Source organism: Nycticebus coucang, chromosome 5 (assembly GCF_027406575.1).
Source record: "Nycticebus coucang isolate mNycCou1 chromosome 5, mNycCou1.pri, whole genome shotgun sequence".
Classification (NCBI taxonomy): domain Eukaryota; kingdom Metazoa; phylum Chordata; class Mammalia; order Primates; family Lorisidae; genus Nycticebus; species Nycticebus coucang.
Window position 1 is genome coordinate 133734727 of NC_069784.1, and position 21695 is coordinate 133756421.

Consider the following 21695-nt stretch of genomic DNA (forward strand, 5'->3'; position numbering starts at 1 on the left):
TGTATTTTACATTTATTTTCTCTAGATTTTTCTTGGGCTTAAAAATTTTTTTTTTAAATTTGATGTTTTTATCCAACAGGGCATTTTATCATTTTGTAATTATGAGTGTGCTAAATCGTTACCACGGTGTAATTGATACTGGTATTAAGATTTCACTGTAAGTATAAATGAAAGATAATTCCAATGACAGCCCATACTCAAACATGAGTTTGCCAACCTTTCATCTCAACAAAGAAATGATTTTATCTTTTAGGATTTCTAACACTTAACAACGTGCATTAGGGGTTGAACTGTATAGGTTTTATTTCTGAAAAGCACTTTTGCTCAAATAGCAAAACCATCACATTGTTTGAGACATTTAACATTTTTCCCTGTGTGCATGAAGCTGAATTTGTATAGGGTACTTTACTTGAGGTTATGGAAACAAATAATATAACAAACAAGTTTATGGGGAATAACCTGTGAGTGTCATGTTCATGAGGAGAACTAGCATTGAAGACTGATGGGTTTCGGTTCAGACACCTTCTGCAACTGTCTCATTTAGTGCCCCCATCAGCTGTATGGAGTAGGGAGTCTTGTTATCCCTATTTTTCAGAAAATGGAAAATGCAGGCACAACAAGATTAATTTGTCCAAGGTCTGATGGCAGGTGGTAGATTCATTTTTCATTTGTGTGTGTGTGTGTGTGTGTGTGTGTGCATGTTTTAGAAGCGGGGTCTCTCTGGGTTGCCCATGCTGGAGTACGTAGCTACTCAAATGCGTGATCACTGTGCCCTATGGGTTGGGACTTCTGTGTTCAAGTGGGACTTGAGGCTCACGTTACTGTGCCCAGCCATGTTGTGTGTTTCTGATTTCTTTCTTTTCCTTGCTAAGATTAGGCAGAAGTTTGTTTTAGATATTTTTTCAGAGAGCCAGTTTTGATTGTATTCATCAGTTCTACCTTTTTCCGTTTTCAAAATTATTAATTTTAGCTTTATTTTTATTATTCCTTTTCTAACTCTGTGAGTGGTATTCTGAGTTCATTTTTTTAATTTCTGTTTATTAATGTCACTAAGGATATGAATTTTCATGTGAACATCATTTTAGCATTCACAGACTCAGGTTCTATGAATTCAGGTTCCTGAATACTTTTCTGTGTCAACACGTTGTCTTTCTTTTCTCACAGACATGTTGACAGCCCACATTTCCCTTCTTGGGGTCAAGATTTTACATTCTGTTTGTTCGTCCCGCGATGCCCTCCTCTTCGCAGCCTAGCACAGGAAGGCAGCTCTTCCTCCCACAGGTTTTTTCTCGCTTGTGTTGAATTTATACTCTGGACTGGACAGAGCACAGGGTCGCCATCCACATCTAAAATATTGCTGAACGTTTTCATTTCATTTCATCTCTAGCAAAATGTTCATACTTGTGATTCCTCAGTAACTCTCCCTTTGTAGATGAAGAATTGAGATGACATAATTCAATAAAAAAGGAACTCGAAGTATGTGAGGTCCCGTCTGACGTGGGTTTCTGTGCCTGGCCCTGCAGAGGAGAACATGTACTGGTGGTTCTTCCAGCCTGATTACAATCAGGAAAGTCCATCTATAAACTTCTTCTTTTGAAGAATAGGATAAACAGTTAGTAGCTCTTTGGACATTCTGTCTATGGCCATGGGAGCCCTGTGGCCATTAACTACTTGTTTTATTAGTGCGACAAGCCACAGCTGCTACTTGGGCTACCAAGGGACCCCCCTCCCCAACCCCGTAACACAAGTGTTGTGTTTATAGGGTTTGGGTTTTGACAGAATTGCAGTTTTGCTCAGCTCCTACCAAAGCACCCAATCTTGCTCAATTCCCACAAGTCAACGTTTCTAGATCAAGTTTTAATTTCTTTCACTGCTGGGTAGTCCTGGGGTTGGGGGACATAAGGTGCATTGCAGACAATCACCCAGCCCTCCCCCTCTCTATTGGAGGAGAGAAAACTTCCCGGGAGAGAAGGCCTGGGTGAGGTTTGCCCTCCCACTTAGGCCTTGGTTTCTGACCTGGCTTTACTTCACGCCTTGCATGGCAGGGGGTCAGGCACATCTGTGATCACCCCACTTGTCATGTGTACGGGCCCTTAGGAGGTCCCTGGGGACAGAACTTGGATGCTCCTGGATGCTGGACTACCATATCATTTTAGTATCATCCAAATCTCATGTAAGCCTTAGCTCTCTGGTTATGACAAAATATTAAAGACTGTTGGCATAATCAAAGTATCACGAAGTGCTGTTTTTACAACTCAGTACTAGGGATTGGATTGTGTCCCTCCCAAATTCATATGTTGAAGTCTTAACCCCTGGAATCTCAGAATGTCGCTGTGTTTGGAGATAGGGCCTTCAGCGAGGAAATGAAGTTGAAATGAGGCCTGTAAGGGTGGTCCCGGGTCCATTCTGACTGGTGTTCTAATTTGGCGATAGACACAGAGGGGAGACAATGGGCAGAAAGCAAGGAGGTGGCCACCACGCCCAGGACGCAGGCCTGGACCAAGTTCTCCCCACAACCTCAGAAGGAACCAGCTCTGCTGGCACCCTGTCCTGGGATGTTCAGCCTCCAGAACTGAGAGGCATCATTTCTGCTCTTTAAACCACCCAGTTTACGGTACTTTCCCCAGCAGCCCTTGCTGGCTAACACGCGTGGGAACTCGTGGGAAAGCCAGCGCCCTGTGATATGGGAGGGAGTTGTGTACCTCTTTTCCTCTGCTGTTCAGAGGCAGCCACCATAAGGATGTTGGCTTGACGGTAAGGAGCTCGCACATGTTTGCTGGCAAATTGTGCGAGTCACATGTGGAGAGGACTTCCAGTCTCACTCCTCTTTTTTAAAATAAGGAAACTTGGGTAGGGTTTTCGTGACCTGAGTAGGGTGACATGGAGGTCAGGTCAGAGGTGCAGTGAGAATACATTTGAAGCTTCCTGGTTTACAGTCTTCGTGGTCTATTGATGGGAATTTTCTCATTGTCAATAAGAAGTTCCTCAGAACATGCTGGAAGATTTTTGTTTTTTCAATACTGAAATGTTTAGCACAGTGCCTGGCACATGGTAGATGCTAAAATTGTAACTATCACTGTTAGTGTCCATCTGGGGAAAGGGATTGCTTTTTTCAAGGAGCTGTCAGAAGGGACAGGTCTACCTCTTGAATTTATATATTATTGGTGCTTACTAAAGTATCTCTTTTTTTGAGACAGGGTCTCACTCTTTTGCCCAGATGAGTGCAATGGCGCAATTGTAGCTCACTTCAACCTCTAACTCCTGGGCTCAAGTGGTCCTGCTGGCTCAGACTCCTGGTAGTTAGGATAACAGGCATACAACTGTGCTTGGTTATTGTGTTTTATTTTTTTGGAGACATGGTCTTGCTATATTGCCCAGGCTGGTCTTGAACTCCTGGCTTCAAGTGATCCTCCTATCTTAGCCTTCCAAAGTGCTAAGATTATGGGCATGAATCACCATGCCTGGCCGGTATTTTTAAATATTTAGGCCTGAACATGCTACCTTGAGCAATGTGGTTTATAATATTCTTAACTTTGCATAACATTATTAATACATTACCACTGAAAAGAATAAGTCTTCACCATCTGGTAGCTAGCTGACACAAAAATATTTCTATAACAAATAAAAAGCATGCACAATATTTTATTAAAAAAGTTGACAAAATAAGAAAAGCTAAAGTGCAATATCTCTAAGATACTGAATAAATATCTTAATCATTGATCAGTAAAGTTCTAATATACAAAGGCTATCTGGAAAGTATCCAGCCATTGTTAATGTTATTTTTCATATTACTTTCTGGATAGCCCCCATATTACAAACATCCTACCACTATATTTGCTAAGCATTAAGCAAACTAAGCATTACAAAAATGAGATGTAAAAGAATAGAAAAGTTTAATTTACTGGAAATGAAAAATATTACATTTCTTATATTTACCTATATTTGCATGCTAATTTCTTTTTTGGCTTCTGAATGATTGCTTGCTAAAACAATGCCATAAATTAGGTATTTTTCAAAATCATTTAGCAAATTTCTGGGGAACAGGTACTGTCTCTTCCTAAACACGATATTCCCAGTCTTGCCTGCTAGTCTGGAATAGTGAACGAATATTCCACAAACGCTTCCTGAGTGAACCAGTGTGGAAATGATTTTCCTGGCGGGACTTTAAGAGAAAGGCACTAACATGTCAGTAAAGAATGAACATTTTTACTTTCAAATAAGGAAGGCAATTTATTGTAGTGAAATTACATTGAAGTTTTACATGTGACCCCCAATGCATATAAAATCATTTACCTCCTCACTGTTGGATAAGACATCACTCAACTACGATGAAATTCAAAGTGCCAGAAATGAGTTCATGCGGGTGTAATGCGTTTTGCCTGGTCTACCTGGTCTAATCAGATGATCGAAAGGACATGCTTAAGTCTTTTTCATAATTTTCACTGTGGTCTCTCTCTCTCTCTTTTTTTTTTACTGGTGTTCATAATGTTTCAATAACTCCAAACACCCAACTCCATTGCTCACCGTCTGTTTTCTTTCTGTTACCATGGTGATTAGTTGTCACGAGGCTGCTCGTGGAGTAAATGCAGACCAGAGTTTTAAACATTTCTGCCTAAATGGAATTTGCAGTAAATGTAAAAATGAGCATGACATTTGAGGCAACTTTCAAAAAGCAAAGATGATTTTTAAACAGCAACCAGTAGAAAAGTACCCCAGGAGGCAAAGAACAGCAATAGACTTTACTGTGGAAAAACCAAGTGTGCAGGGCTCTACGTGCCGTTCTGGGCCTCTAACACCCTGCTTATAATACATTTTATACATTTGTTACATATTGCACAGATCCAGGAGCACACACAGACACTCTCTGATGTGCCCTGGCCATGGTGTGGCTGTCCTCACCAAGGAGGGCTCCGCAGCACTTTCTAAAGGAGCTTATTCATGACCTTTCAGCAGGGAACCGCAGCAGTTCTCTATGCGCTCCCGTCTTGACAGAGACAGCACGGGCTATGGCACGGCCTAAATGTAGGATTCCTTCGCATATAGGAGCTGGTCAGCCTCAAAGATGGGCCGGCTACAGCGTTGCACGAGACACTCCCTCTCACTCTTCCGCACAGCCTCGGACACGGTCCTCAGCCGGGGCAGCTCAGGTCTCCCTGGGACGGCCACGTGCCCCAGAGTTTCCACAGAAGCACTGATAGTCCTAGTGTGTGCCCAACCCATGGTCAAGGCTGACAGTCTGTGCCCAGCGAGTGGCTCCCCGCTGCATCTGTCTCTGGCGTCCTCCCTGTGGGGAGCTGGGAGAAGAGGTGGCAGGACGAGGTGCCTGCTGGGCACGCTTGCCCTCATGCTGCCCACCGTCTGGCTCCCGTAGGCGGCGGGTTCCCAAGCCTGGCACCGAATGGCCTCTTCATAAGAGGGCGGGCTCACGGGGCCACCAGCTTCCACCAGCTGGAACACGTCACCCACTGACAGCGTGCAGGACCTCGTGTCAGAGCCGTCGTCCCGCACCACCCGGCCGGCAAGCTGGCTTTCTCTTTTAGAACCTTTCCTGGCTGGATCTGTGGTAGAACCGTGGATTTTCCCGAAGCTGGGGGTTTTGGTCAGCACTTTTTTGTGAGAGGCAAAGGAGAAAGACATGGAGTGTTTTTTAATTTCTCTGTTGGGTTTGCTTTTTTCAGTCTTTGTGGAGAAAGACTGATGCCTGGTGAAGAAATTTCTTTTGGGGCTTGAAGGAGAAGCCGCAGGTGAGCTGTCTGAGCACCTGTCTAGGGAGCCACTGGAGAGGGCTTTGGGGACCCGTCCCCGTGGTAACACCAGGCCCTGGGTCAAGTTCTTGATCTTCAGGTCCACCGGCCTCTTGGTTTTGCCTTGCACTGGAGGGAAGACCTCCTCTGGAAATGGGTCTTCAGCTTCCTCGCTTTCCAAACAAGAGCCTGCTTGAGGCGCGGGGAGGTCGCCCTCACTGTTCGTTAGGGTTTGGCTCGTTGTCTGGTTTTGGAGGCACTCTGGTGAGGACGGTAAGCTGGGCTCCGAGTACCTCCTGTCCGGCTGGCTGAGGCGGCCTTTCAGCCTGGCTACCGTGCTTGCGATGGGCTCCAGGCTTGGCTCACAGACGTCCCACTGCCCCCTGTCCAGCAAGCCAGTGGACACAGCAGTGGGCCGCTGGGGCTGCCCACTGGGAGAGTTGATGGTGCTGTTGCTGTTGGACTCGATGTCAGGGTCGTTGCTGTCATAGGCTGAGTCATTCTGCAGGGTTGACATGTCTGTGGGGAGTTAAGGAACAGTTGAACATTTTGTTCAGATTCTTTTAGAAATAAACTTTACTGCACATCACCCTCCTTATTCCGATTATGGCACTAGGTACTTCGCTGGAACTGCTTTGAGGCTTGGTATGACAAGGAATTTGCCACATTAAAGTTTTTTCTTTCCAGATCTATTTAGTGATGAAAAGACAGATAGGAAAAGGAGATAGTGAAGGAGAGAGGAGAGAGTGAAAGAGGGAAGGAGGAAAAGAGAAAAGAGAAGAAGCATTTCATTATAAAGTTATTAACATTAAGTTTGAAAAGTGATCCTTCAGATGGCTCTTTTATACGGCCCATTTCCATTTTAATGGACTCATATTCCATTATGTAAACACACAGGTTCCTGACTCCAACTTTACAGTTAAAGGTTACTTAGCAAAATGAGCAGTCATTTGTGATTTAGAATAGGAAGGGAGAAAGTTGCAGACTAAATCTGAGAGAGTGCCTGCAGTTTGAGGAGGTATCGAAAGCCAAGTGGAGAGCAAGGTTTTCTCATTCAATGGTTTCCTTACGGACCTGAGACTAGTCTGACTTGGTGATTTGTAAAGGTAACGTCAGATACCAGAGCTGCTTTATGTTTTGGGCAGACTGGCACGAGCTTTGCCCCCACAATTATAATCGAAGCACTTTCTGTACCTGAACTGTCGGTGTGTTCTACAGAGTCATCAGAGGTGGTACTAGAATGCACTGGAATGTTCTCCCCAAATATTTCAAAGCAGTTATCGATGAGGAATTCCACCAATGTCTTAACCTGTGAGGAAAAATTGGCAGGTTGTTAGCTTAAAGATTTTTTTGGGGGGTGGGGAAGATTGGGGACAAAATGGGGGGCAACTATTAGGCAGATGCCAAATGAGAATTAGAGACTTTTGTGTGTTTGTAAAGAGGATACAGAAGTTTAGTTGCAATCATAGACATTAAAATTAGATATTACTCAGTATTTTTGTGACATACGTTTTTGGTTTAAGAACTTAAAACATTTTTACTTAAATTTTCCACTTAGGTAAGTAGTTTCCTAAGTTGATAGTTGGACTTCTGGAGTATGGGGCAGTAAAGGAAAAAAAAACAAAAGAGCATTTCTTTTTTTTTTTTTTTTTTTTAAGTTTATTTATTTATTTATTTATTTTTTGGTTTTTGGCCGGGGCTGGGTTTGAACCCGCCACCTCCGGCATATGGGACTGGCGCCCTACCCCTTGAGCCACAGGCGCCGCCCACAAAAGAGCATTTCTATATTGGGAGAAGGAGATGCTAAAATCTATAGCACTTTGTCTTGGTTTCCTCAAATTCATGAGAGATTACAACTATGACAAAAGCATCCCACATTTTATATTTTTATTGTGATTCTGAGTCAGAGGGAGAAGTTCAGGAGCTTTTCTCTGCTTGGCTTTTGCAAACAGACAAAGCTGGTGAGATCATAAGTTGAGAGGCTCTCATAAATAAGCAGAACCAACCTTATTGTTCAAGTCTTTCTGGGCTTCAAAAGACAAGTGTTGGTCATTGTCCAGGGTGAGCACATTGGGCCCGACGCAGATGGCCAGGTTGCTGGAGTCCATCTTGCTGACCTCGCAGTTCTTGCTAATCAGGTGCAGGACGTACACCAGGTGCTTCAGCAGCAGGAGATTGGGTCGAGGGAGCTTCTCTGCAACCCTGGAGAAAAGTTAAGGGATGTCAGTTTTAAAAAAGGCTAATGTTCTATCCAGCTTTCGTGTGGCAAGTTGAAAGTTTCTGCCTAAACCAGACTTCCTTTAAAATGAGGAAGGTGCCTTTTCACAAGTAATATTGTGAAATGCTCATTCAGACACTTCCAGTGGCAACTGACACAGAATGAGACTGGTTAACCACAGGTCTCCAAGAGTTAAGAAACCAGTCTTTATAATTAGTATATCAATAACAAAACCCTTAATTATTTATGCAGATCTGAAATTATGAAAATAAGCCTGCATTAAACACCATAGTTTGTCTTTGCATTTTTTTTTGAGACATTGTCTCAATATGTTGCCTTCAGTAGAGTGCTGTGGTGTCACAGCTCACAGCAACCTTAAACTCTTGGGCTTAAGCGATTCTGTTGCCTCAGCCTCCCAAGTACCTGGGACTACAGGCACCTGCCACAATGCCCGTCTATTTTTTTGTTGTTGTTTTTGCAGTTGTCATTGTTGTTTAGCAGGCCCAGAATGGGTTTGAACCCGCCTGCCCGGGTGTATGTGACTAGCACTGTAACCACTGTGCTATGGGTGCCAAGCCTGCCTTGGCATTTTGAAAATCATTTTGTCAAGTAATGCTTTAGCCATATGGAATTTCTTTCTAACACTGCTAGATTGGTTTTCTTGCCTTTTTTATTTTGAACTCAAATAAAAAATTAAAATGACACATTTTTGTCCCATTCTGAGAAATTTTTATGAAGAATAAATCAGTTTATAAGGGCATGTAAGTATGTAAGGCAATGCTTAAGCAGCGATATTGTTACAAATAATAACAGACTTTTAAAAGTGTCACTTTGTCTTTTTCTTTTAAATTTCAGGTTAATGAGAATACAAACAACCAGGTCACAATATTTGAGTTTGTGAGGGAGAGCCCCTTTTGTAGTTCCCACTGGCATTTTAAGTCAGGCATCTAGAATTCGCCAGTTGCAAATGGGTCACACTTTCCATTGTGTGTGTAATTATCTTTGCTCTCCTGGAATTTGTTTCTATGTGGTTGCCATTTTGGTTAGTTATAAGAATATGAAATATGCTATGGAATTTTATGAAAAAAACAATGCCTTCCAGATGGTTATACTATGCTTTAGGGCAGCAATTCTCAACCTGTGGGTCGCGACCCCTCTGTAACAATGAAAATATATCTTGGCATTAGGAAGGTTGAGAACCACTGCTCTAGGGGATGTTTCATGGAGAATTGTTGCCTTGCATGACATCAGTCAACACAGGTTAGAGAAAACCCCAAGTTTCTACGCTTTGCTGGTTAGCCCATGTTAAAGCTTTTGGGTACACTTTTATCTCATGTTGTTGGAACTTGTTACGTTTGTAGCCACCCTAACCTCTTGGGATTTGTGAGTATTAAAGTTTACTTTCAACTTTTTGAAGAAATATTTCATTTGGCTAAAATTATTTCTTTTAAACCTCCAGGGACCCTCCCCCTCATTTTTATCCTGGGAATGGATGAGCAAGTCCACTCAGATTCCCTAAATGTTACAATTTTCATCAAACAGGAATTGTGGCGCACTTGGGCAGTTATCTGAAGGGTCAGGAGGCAGAGGCCGTGTCAGGCCCTGCCTGCTGGTGTCACGCTGGCGACTTACTGTTTCAGGGCCTCGATCCTCTCCTCCTCATCCTGCGTCTCCAGCGCGCCCATCCACTCCTCAAAGAGGTCACTGGAGAGGAGTTTCAGGGGGATGCTCCTGAGGAAGTCCTGGGGGGCGAGAGGCAGACTGTTACACGTTATCTGTGTAATGTGCTGTGTCCTCACTTGGCCTTGTTTTAGTTCCATCGTCAGGTACTCTGTGCTTGTCCCATCACTGGCTGCATCCCCTTCATTCCTGCACCTGGCCCACCTGGGGAAGCCTCTCTCCAACGCTCATCGACTCCCAGCTACTTCCTAACAACAGGGTGAGTAAGAAGCCTCATCTCCAGGTGGGGGCATTCTGAAAAGCCCCTGGAGTGAAGGGCATGGACTTTGCCACTGGCAATCAAATTGCCTTTTCTCATCAAAATTTTGGGGGAACTTAATGCATCACATTTTGTTAGAATCTAGGGTTGTAGAAACAGAGGTGTTTACTTGTATCAATGAAGGGATTAACAAAGAAAATTACACTCCAAGATCAGTGTACTTGGTTTTGTCGGGATAAGAACTCTTTTCTTGTTTCTTGCAAATGAGTGTGTCAGAGCCGACTGGCAGGTTGTTTGGGACAAATGTGGTGAACTTACCTTAAAGACCGCAGCCAGCAGGTGGACAGGGAGCCCCTCCAGGTCCACTGCGCCTCCACAGTTGAGCTCCTCCTTCAGCTCTTTGCGAGCCTTCTCGTTGGCCGCCTTCCTGAATATGCCTTCAGTGGAGGGGCCTTTGAGGCAGAGAATAGTGAGAATATCCTATAGGAAACAGGAGTAGGAACAGGCATTGGTTACCCTTGGTCTGACACACACGTTGCTACTAATGCTACTAATAACACACGAAAATTTATGTTTAGATCACAGAAAGAGAATTAAGATAATGTATATGAAAAGTCTGTGACTTTACTTGCCATAAAGTATACTTTCCCTAACACCGACTTCTCTGTTGCACTAAGACGGCCTTAACAAGAGTTCTGATGCCAGGTCGTGCTTCCAGGCCAGTTGCTATCAACTGTCTCCTGCAACCCTGTTAGTCCTCCAGAGGAGGACTACTGTGAAAGCTCTAATTTTACACATTTTGGAATTATTTGGACTTCCCTCTTTTCAAATATTTCTTTGTAAACCTTGGATTTCTGTCACATACTCTATACTGCATCTCTGCCCATTGACTTTTCAGAAGCTACAAATTTTCAGCATTCTCAATTCCTTGAGGTCAGAGGAATGGAGGACCATCACTCTGAGTTCACTGGCAAACACGGCCCAAGTTCTGGAGCCCTACAGATCCTCTTCAGACTGCACTGGCATGCAGGAATGCCTTCTCTAAGAGTAGGCAATGTGGTAGGAGCATGGCAGGCAGATTTCCCAAGTATTTTTCACATCCACTAGAAAACTGGCATAGGTTTCCGAGTAAATGTACACCTACCTGAATAGGTCTGGGGAGTGTGTTGTTTTCACCACAGATAATTGACAAGGGCTGATCAAATAGTGACTCTTTCAATTCTGGCTCTAAAGCTCCAGAAAAATCTGAGGAAGGGGAGAGCCTCCTCATGAGAAAGGGCCAGGACAGCACCTTCTTCCTCTTCTTAACTTCTACAGTCAAGAAAATGAGGCAGAGAGAAAAATTAGATTACAGTATTAATAAGCCAAGATCCAGCTGAGAAAATGGATACTGTTGGGCACATAATGTTATCTACAGTATGCCATGTGGGGGACTAATTTTGAAAACTTGAGAAAGCAAAGGGTGTGAATCTTAATCTAGAAAAACCAACTGAAAAACAACCACACTGTTACCAGGGCAACCAGCCCCTAAATATCAACACTAAGGTTCCTCAAAGTCTCCACCTTTCCTGTTTTCCCCCTTTATCAGCTATTTGCTGCAGAAAATTAGCAAAACCTAACTCTGCAGGTCATAAACAGACATCTTGACCTATTGGCCTTAATAACGCTAAAGGACATTTCTGATATGAAATAGATTATTTTAATTTCCTCCTTCCACCGGTGAAGAAAACGAAACATAAGGAGAGGAAGTGACTTGCTCAAGATCCTTTTGAAGGGCCGGGCATGGTGGCTCACGCCTGTAGTCCCAGCGCTGTGGGAGGCCGAGGCGGTTGGATTATCTGATCTCAGAGGTTCAAGACCAGTATGAGCAGCAGTGAGCCAGAGTAAGACCCCGTCTCTACTAACAACATAAAAAACAGCCAGCACCTCCAGAGGAAGAAGAAAATCCACAAAAAAGGAGTACTTCAAACAAAGAAGAATGAACAAGCCAACAAATTAAAAATTAAAAAAAAAAAAAGATCCTTTTGAAGGTGCTTAGCAGGGCTGCCATCAACCCTTCTCAGCCACTAGAGGGAGCAACGTCATTCCGTCCACCTGCAGTCAGCTGGGTCTTCCAGGTTGCTGATTTAGGACCATAGCAAACACGAATTGCTGCAGGAAGGCCTGAACCTAGACCCAGCAATTGGGAATTATCGGCAAAATGTCACCGAGATACTCTATCCTTCCAAATCCAGAAGACGTATGTGCAGACGTATGTGCAGGATAGATACTCTATCCTTCCAAATCCAGAAGACGTATTGCCTCTTAAAAGTTCCCATCCTTCTTGTCCTTTCCTTTCTCGCTTTCTTTTATTCTCCTTTTTTCCTCCTAAGTATAAAGGCCGTGTTTTCTAAATACACAGCATCTGTTCCTATACATTTTATACTGGCAAATGCAAAAAGATGAGCGAGCAGTGGCTTGTCCTTATGGTTCAGGTGAGCGGGGTCAGGGTTTTGTCATAATGAAATGCACAAAGAAAGAAACGGAGGGTAGGGAGTTCTCTGGGATCTGAGAGACCAGCAAGTGGCTTTGTGGAATCTCAGATGCATTCTTCATCAGAGAAGAAAGAAAACAGAAAAGGCACTGTGTGTTTTACAAATGTGTATGCTTTAATGGGTGCAAATAAAAATAAATGGAGATTTAAACCCACTGAAACCCCCCGGCAGTGCTGGGGGACTGGCTGTGGAGGGGTTTTCCTCCCTGAGCCCTTGCTGCTCTCATGAGTTGGCACCAACCCTTCCATGTAAGGGTTAATGTTCTGCGGTCTTTAACAGAACACTTACACAAAAAAATTCCTAGTAGAGTAAAAACTCTGTGGTTTTGCAAACCAAGAACACTGGTAGTTAGCACTTACATAAAAGATCAGTATGTTTTCAAACTCACCAATGAACTGGCAAATATTATCTTCACTCTCACATGAGGCCAATAAGGGATGCTCCTTGATATCACCCTAAAAAATATATTTATTTTATTTTAAAATAAGGACTAAAGAACACTACCCAGTCTGTTCTCCACAAAATACACACACAACACTTCATTCATATTAAAAATTAAATCAAGAGAATATGCTGATTTGTTTTCTAGCTTCTAAAAGCAGAATTAAAGTCATAATTATCATCACATAGGATTCCAATTAATGTATTTAATTTACTACATTTATGATGTTAATTTTCTATTCTGATAATGAAACAATTCAAATAACAACAAATTAAAATGGAATGTTTTCCATATTCTTACAGTGCAGATAAAACATTTCAAAGATTTTTCTCACCTCTGACTGACATTCAATTAGGGTCTCCATATTATTGGCATTTAGTGTTTTTGACTGAAAGAGAAAAACATAAAATGAAGTCAGCATCTTTTGGCTCATGCCTCTAGGAACTATGAATTAATAAACATTAGAGAGGTACATACAGCATCGTGGATACTGAGTAGTTTCATCGGCGTTGGGGCTGGCTGTTCAGGGGCGAATTCCACTCCCGAGTGGCTTTGGCTCTGTCTACAACAGATCATGTGGGTAAGAGTGAAGAGCTGCACATTATAAGTCGGCCACTTTCAGTCCCAGTTTGTCAAAGCACAGAGTTTGAAACCATTAGGTAGAAAACTTTTCATTTAAAGTCAGTTCTGCATTGATGTCTTATGCAATTAAGAACAGCATCCGAACACATTTATTTCTCAATTATTTAAGCCAGATATAATGACCATTCCAAAATTCGTTATTAACTTACTTGCCTCAAGAATCTGCATATCAATGACAGTAACAGCTGACATGGTTTTGGCATGCTCACTGTGTGATAGTTACTGTATTAAGTGCTTTGCACAGACTTCTTTTTTCAACTAACCCCAAAAGGAAAAAAAGTATTCTCAGGACGCTACTTATGATAACATAAAACATAGAACAAAGATGACATTTACAGAATTCCTACACCAAAAAAGTGGAGGCTTTCACACTGGAGCAAAGCTTTCTGTGTCCTGAGACTCTGTGAAGCTACAGTATGTCCCACGGCAGCGCTGTTTTCTATGGCATGTGACTTTGGGGACCCGCGACTAGCCAGGCAACTTGTAAGTTCTAGTCATGTTAATTTATAGTACTTACCCTTGGAGAGTCTCTAGCCAGGGTTCTTTCACCTCCGGGGAACTGTGGAAAATGGGAGAGACAGCATGCCAGTCTACTCCTCCTCGCCTGCTGGTGGGCAGGGACTGAGCTGCTCTCACTGCATGTGCTCTGCGTTATAAGCTGGAGGGGGCGGGCAGGTGGAAATATAGACTCTTAACCAGACCGGAAAGAACATCATGGGCTGTCACTAAGACAGAGCCAGCCAGACACTGGAGAGCTCTCACTTCCTCCTTCCTTTTAGGGTGGCTATTGGGTCTTTTTTATTTTTTCTCTTCCATTTCAAAGTAGAAAAAAATCTATCAACTACTGGGAGTGGAAAAGATGACATACAACCCATTGGTGAAGGCTCTGATGAATGTCATAGGTGGGATGTGTGAATGAGAAATTGTGTTACTCTGTGCATAAACATAGTTTTATTTTCTAAGTTGGTAATCTCAGGTGTTTTTTACTTTTTGATGTCCTGTTTGGGTGCTTTCCCCCCTCCCACTCACCGTATGCTCTGTCCACCAGCACCAGACATGGATTAGCACACCGCACCTGAGACACTGTCACAACCAAAAGAGAACCTCTCCCTTGAGAAATAATCACCATCAAAAGCCTGGCTGGTTTTCCTTTGTAAGTAGGAAGACAGTAGGCTCCCTAGAGCCAGCTGGCAACGTAGTAACCCCCTTCTCCTTTCTGAAAAGTCAACAGGCAGAGATGGAGTATATTAATATACTTAAAATTTTTTTTATTATACATTTTACATATTAGGATTCTAGAATCATTTCCTCTTCAATATTGAATTCCATTGCAAAAAAAAAAAACAACAAAACTAAAAACAAACTAGTATAGTGTATTATGTGGTAAAGGGTGTAATAGAAGAAACTTACAGATTAGAAAAAATACGGTCTTCCTTTTTAAAAAGAAGGAAATATTTCAATTGAGGATTGATGTTTTCACTGTAAGAACAGTTACATACATTGAGTTTCTTAGAAAAATTCAAAAAGTAGGTTTGTCAGGTGAAAATAGTTTATAGCAAAGTGATTAGCAAAGAAACATGTATATTACATTATCCTATATTATTAATTATTAATAATTTATAGCCAGATTAGTTCTAATTCTGACACAGGGAAACAAAAAATAATTCTTTTGCTCAAACCAATTTAAAGTAGAAAGTGATGGTGAATTTCATCTGTGGATCCCTCCTTCTGTATAAGAGAGAATTTCTGGTCTTTTCTACAAAGGCTATGTATGAAACCACTCAAGTACCTCAACAGTAGAATGGACGCATACCCTGTGATACGCTCACACAGAGCGAGGATTACATGGCACTGGCAATGAACAACCTGTAACCAGACCCCACGGTATAGCGGGATCTAACAACACAATGCTTGACTCAAAGGACCCCATTCTGTATACTCGCATTAATACAAAATGTAAAGATAGAAAAAGTAATCAGTGGTGTTAGAAGCCAGATTAGTAGTTTCCCAAAAGGGATAGGTGGTGACTCGGGTCCAGAGAGGGGCTTTGTAATGGCCCATTTCTTTTCTTTCTTTCTTTTTTTTTTTTTTTTTGATATGGAGTCTCACTTTGTTGCCCTCAGCTCAGTAGAGTGCTGTGGAGTCACAGCTCATAGCAACCTCAAACTCTTGGGCTCAAGCAATTCTCTTGCTTCAGCCTCCTGAGTAGCTGGGACTATCAGCACCTGCCACAACACCTGGCTATTTTTATTGACAGGGTCTCACTCTTGCTCAGGCTGGTCTCAGAACTCCTGAGTTCAAGAGATCTGCCCACCTTGGCCTCCCAGAGTGTTAGGATTACAGATGTGAGCCACTGTGCCCATTCAATGGTCCATTTTTTGATGTGGGTGCTCCTAGACTTACGTGCATGTTGCGGCATGTCTGTTAGTCGGTAAAAAGTTTAAAAGTAACTTGGCTTAATTATCACCCGTGCCTTTAATTTGTAAGACTTTTTCATCATGATAGATAGCTTTACTGTCTCTATACTGAGGAGGTCACTATAGGGCAGACTTTAGGACACGGAAGCGCAGAGAAGTTGAAGTTTGCTCTGAAATTCAGCATCTCGGTGGGTGACTTAAGAATGGATGCAGTTTGGGGCATCCTCTCTTAAAACTGTCCCAGTGCCAGAGTTTACTCAACATCTCCAAGGCAGCTGTCAATGGTGTAACTCTCTCCTCATCTCTCTGCTGCCTTTATAAACCTCCAAAATGAATTCACTGATTTCTTTTTTAAATAAAAAGGGCATTTAGGCTGAGCCTAGCCTAGTGCCAGGCAGAGAGTATGTACTTGATCAAGGGTGGGGAATGTTTATATGTTGGAAGGCCACATTACTTTAGGTGTAATCAAATAAGGCTGTGTAGATATACTCAAAAATGTGCATTATATCGTAAAAATCTAAAAACAATGTAGTTAGTAATTCCAAAGATTGGAAACTCTTTGTTAATTTTAAAGTTAACTAACTTTTGAATGATAACCATTGTTGTGTCTGCTTTTTGTGGAAAACATTTGAATATTTGGTTGCAGCATGGAGGTCTGAAGTTCCAGCTGATCCACTTGAAGGCTATCAGTCATTTGTGATCTTAAGGGCATCTAGATTTGGGTTACACAGGAGAATGTGGTTTCACAGCAATAATTCATTGAAATACAAGAAAGCGTTTTGGGGGCATGTTGCTGAAGATGAATTGTCATCTACTGAGAGCCCAATCAATTCCATCTGTAGTTCTGTAGCTGCCTTGGTGATAACAACTAGTTGAGGCTGAAATTTGAGTGTGATATCATGATTCCCAAAGTTGTGAACCTTTCATACATTCTCTAATTAATAGGTCTGTAACAGCTGCACATTCTTTGAATGATTTACATATATTATCCTGCTCATCAATGACCTTTGTTAACTGGAGAAAAATATTCATCCCAAATTTCCTTTTGAAGAATAAATACTTCAAAAAAAGTCAACCTTTTTCAAAATGCTTAATTGCTTTTGGTCACATACCATATATAGACTTAGTTTTACCTTGCAAAGTATTATTCAAGCCATTTTGATTTGACGTGATATCACACAGAAATGCTGCATCCTTACAGAAATCTTAAATAGTTCATTTTGCTTATTCTGTTCTCCAAAAATTTTAATTATCTGTTCTCACAAAGATAAAAATTTGGCTAGCACCTGTCTCTATCTTTATGTTTTGCATTAATGAGAACGTGCAGAATGGGGTCCTTTGAGTCTGGCTTCTTTTGGCCAAAGCACTTTAGAATGACACGGCAAATCCTCACTAAATACCTTCTTTTTTTTTTTTATTAAATCATAACTGTATACAATGATATGATTATGGGGCATCATACACTCACTTCATAAACCATTTGACACATTTTTATCACAGTGGTTAACATAGCCTTTCCTGCGCCATCTCAGTTACTAAATACCTTCTTGTCAACTGTAGCATGTTACTAAACTGTTGATGCCATGTTGCATTTGCAGAAATATAGTTAATAATATTTATAAGTTGTGGCAAAGTATCTCTTAAAACAGTAGCTTTACTACAGAGATTTTGCTGATGCAGGTACAATGAGAAAAATGAGAGCATCTAGATCTGTTACTACTTTTTTTTAACCTGTGCAATAAACACTTCATGTTTTCCTGTCATGGAAGGTGCACCATCTGTCCATACGCCCACTAAATGTATCAAATTCCGTCCAACTTTGTAACATTTATCTTTAAAGTTGTTGAAGATATTGCTTCCCTGTGTTCTGTTCACAGGAGTGCCCAAAACGAGTTAACTCTTCATAGCAAAGAACATTTTCTGCTGTGATTTGAACAAAATATAAACCTGTGCTGAGTCAGAAGAATCAGTTGATTCATCCAAAGTAATTGAATAATATCTATTTGTTTTGAAGTATTGCATGAAGTCATTCTGTTAAGTTGAAGGCTGATTCATGCTGCCCATCAGTTATGGTTCTCCTTGAAAGAGACAATTGTTTGTACTTTGAAACATTTTGGGGGTCTAAGCATCCTACAACTTTGATAATGCATTCTTTTGTAATTTCTACATCATTGAATGGCTTCCTTCCCCCCCAGCATATACGCTAGGTCTATATATTTCTTCAGTGGCATGATTTCTGAGTCTTATGGCTACTTGAAAGAATCATCTTTGCTTTTGCTTTTTATCTTTTAATTTTTGCAATACAACCTTATAAGCCTGTTTCTCTCGTTTAAAATATTTGTGGTTCTTTTAAGTGTTATAATTCCGATGAGCACTGAGTTACTTTAATGTTGATACTGCAGTATCACAAAGCAGGCAAATCATCTTACCTTTAGCAGAAACAAGATAGTATTTCAATTCCTAATATTTATTAAAAAATCTGTCTTCTTTCTTCAGCGTTCTCTTGGTCTTCTTGGATATGTTGGGCAGTTAAGCAGACAGAATTAAAAAGTGGTGTCGAGCTGTGCAACTAGTCACAAATTCTATGCCAAACAGAAACACAGTGCACCGTCGTCAAAAGCTGACAACAGACTGGCCTACTTGACCCCCATAAACTCTTGCCAACCAGCCTCATGCAGTAGTGGCACCAGTCAGTGGGGGTGTTAGAACTAAATCATGAGCATAGCAGCCATCAAGTTAGCCCTTACGGCTCATTAATGTTCTAATTGTTCTGGTCAATCTGGGAGAATTATTTCATTACAACTTATTTTAGTTTTTGATATTTTAAATACATTCATTTAAAAATAAAATAAAAATATAAAAGATGAATAAACATGTATTAATAAAAATAAAAGGCTATTCCTTAAAATTTGGATTTAGTCAAAAGGCTGCACTGAAGGCCCTAGACGGCCTCATGTGGTCTTAAAGGCTGCCCCACCCCTGTACTCAATAAAGAATTTCTGAATATATGCTATTACTTATAAAACAGTCAAGATGGAATGTTATTGTGATATTCTATAAAATTGAATATTTATTGTCATATATATTCTTGGCTAGTTTGTATTTTAGGACCCTTTCTCACCTGACAAACTTACTTTTTGAATTTTTCTGGGAAACTTAATATGTGCATTGTTCTTACACCAAACATCAAACCTCTGTTAAAATATTTCCTTCTTTTCTAAAATGAAGATCCTATTTTCTCTAATTCTTCATTTCTTCTCTTTATCTTGTACTGTACCATACAATACCTAGCAGGCTTTTACAACTGTGATGAGTTTTATGCTTTGTTTATGCCATGGAATTCTATATTCAAAGGAAGATGACTCTAGAATCCTAATATATAAAATGTAAAACACTTTTACAAAATGTGCTTCTCTGGTGAGAAGATAAGGACATCGTGGGCCCATCTACTTGTGTCTTCTCCTGGGACAAGTCCGTGCTGGTGGTCCTCAGGGAGATTCTAGAAACCCAAGTCTGTCTACATCGGCAGTCATCAAAGTGCACTCAGAGACACCAAGGAGTCCATGAGACCCTTTTGGGGGTCTGAGAGGTCAAAACTACTTTTATAATAAGACGAAGATGCTATTTGCTTTTTAAACTCTCACTCTCTTTAGTACACGGTGGAGCTCTCCAGAGGCCGCATGAGGTGTGGTGCTGTTAGCTAAGGAAATGTAGTCTTGGGTCAAAGTTTTCTCAGTTTTAGTTCCTGTTGTGGCACGTTGCTAGATAAAATGTGCATGAATTAAATCAGTTTGGAATTATCAATAATTTGGACAGGGTTCCTGTGACCCATAAGTTTGAGCACTGCTGATCTATCTATCTCCTCTCTTCTATTTATTTGTTGGGCCCCACATATCATGTCTCCTTTAGTTCACCCCTACAGCCACAGCCTTTATCAACAGGATTCTTCTCCATGCATGTTGTTTGGTGACTCATCCCTCTCCATCTTTATTGTTTTCCTGATTATTGTGACAAGTGTTGGAGTCAGGAAGTCTTCTTTCCTGCTCATTTGAGTCTCCCCATGGAGGCTCTGTGTGTTTCTACTGTGCTCCTGCGGCTGCCCAGGGAGGTCTTCACCCCTTTCTCCCAGGCCTGAGTCTCCAGTTCTTTCTGGTTTCACTTCACATCTTCCCAGTTCCTCTAAAGAGTCTCACTACAAACCCAGTCATCAACATATGGCAATGAGGAAAATGGGGAAGTTATTTGGATAGAACAAAAGTGCTATTTCCCTTTTGATAGGTACTTTTAAAACTTTTTGAATTTTTAAGTGAATTTTGAATGCAGCCAGGGATATTTCTTTCTTATGTAGAGGATCTTTAAATTTATTATGAAATATAATAAGAAATAGACTTCTACATGTTTTTTTCAGTAACAATTATTTTGTAAAGCAGAATAAAGGATAACTTATTTTTGTTGACAATATTGTGGTGACTGGATATTTTAAAAGAGGGAAATGATTTAAATGTAAATGCTATAAATTATATGAATTGTTAAACTGTCTTATCGTCTAGTATCTTCTTCCTTTTTCTTTTTCTTTTCCTTTTTTATGTCTGAATTGTGTGACTACACACGGACATTCAGTGGCATTGAACCTCAGGGCTGAACGGGTTTTGACATCATATCCTGGTGTGTTTAGCTCCACGACATCCCCTACCAAATTGTCTCCCTAGAACTGTTCTTTTTTTTCTAATTTAATTTAATTAATTTATTTTTTTTCCTAGAACTGTTTTTGAAGTCTTCTAGTGCTGAGGACAAAGCTGCTCCTGAGGAAGACCCTCTCTGGCCATGCAGAAAGCACCTGCTGGTGTAAAAGTGGAAGCTGCCTTCCAGAAATTGCCACCTAAATCCTAACTCTATTTTGGGAGATGCAACTTTCAGGTTCCCTTACTCAGCCCGCCATTGCCCGCCAAAGCGAGCAACACTTCTCTTTTTGAAATGAAATGACTTCATCATCCCCAGTAGGCAATGTTCTTATCTAGCTGAATGTAAATATCTAGTTTCTTGGCATGGCATTAGCTCTGCATTCTACTAATCCAAGGCAAATAGTGGGGAGAAAAAGTGGGAGGTGAGTCTTACTGAACAGGAAATATGCATTAGATATTTTCATATAATTATCAATGTGACACTCTTGAATATGTCATTCCCCCTGTTTCATAGGTGAGACACTTGGGACTCCACAGGTTAGTTAACCAGCCCACAGTCACATTACTCAGCCGTATTTGAACCTCATCCTACGCTGCGTGCTCTCTCCATGCTTTCCCTCAAAGCTCCCCCTCCCAATGGTTCATTTATAAATGGAGACAAGATGTTTGGACTGAACGTGCAATTTGTATCAGACATGTCTAGGTGACCATTTGGGGGATGCTTAGCTATAGGAGAGTATCACATTTGGGACCCGATGCTGAAACTTGAAAATCTCTTTTTGTTTCATTAATAATAATAAATATAATGCAATGTACATCATCTTTAAAAAATGCATAGCACAAATGGTTCCATGACCTGCAGAAACAGTAACATCTACAGATTTTTCCACTTACCCCTAATTCTGGAGCTACCCTGCCTACTTAAGCAACCAGGGGAGGTGCTGAACTATCTAGGATCAAAAACTAGTCATAAATACAATAGAAAAGAGTAAGTTAGGGCTCCTGCATTTTAAAAAGCAGGAATATTTAAAGACAGGAAGATATTTAGGCTTTTCTTGTAAACTTGACTGACAATGG

At 41.2% G+C, this 21695-nt stretch overlaps 1 protein-coding gene across 1 annotated transcript; it reads right to left on the minus strand.

Annotated features, from left to right (window-relative positions):
* Positions 1 to 4220: 4220 nt before the first annotated feature.
* TAGAP (T cell activation RhoGTPase activating protein) lies at positions 4221 to 14140 on the minus strand. The gene is made up of 10 exons (XM_053592599.1): positions 14037 to 14140; positions 13355 to 13439; positions 13212 to 13265; positions 12824 to 12890; positions 11046 to 11212; positions 10220 to 10381; positions 9595 to 9704; positions 7751 to 7946; positions 6939 to 7053; positions 4221 to 6263 (listed from the first exon to the last, which is right to left on the minus strand). Exons 2-10 carry the CDS (start codon positions 13379 to 13381, stop codon positions 5017 to 5019), a joined length of 2145 nt encoding a protein of 714 aa, XP_053448574.1. The 5' UTR covers positions 13382 to 13439; positions 14037 to 14140; the 3' UTR covers positions 4221 to 5016.
* Between the last annotated feature and the right edge of the window lie 7555 nt (positions 14141 to 21695).

Excerpts from the sequence above, each read along its gene's own strand:
- TAGAP (XM_053592599.1), bottom strand. The coding sequence starts at position 13,381 with ATGAAACTACTCAGTATCCACGATGCT. Across the intron at positions 12,891-13,211 it reads TAATTGAATGTCAGTCAGAG|GGTGATATCAAGGAGCATCC; the intron begins GTGAGAAAAATC and ends TATATTTTTTAG. Across the intron at positions 7,947-9,594 it reads AGGATCGAGGCCCTGAAACA|GGTTGCAGAGAAGCTCCCTC; the intron begins GTAAGTCGCCAG and ends ACTTTTCTCCAG.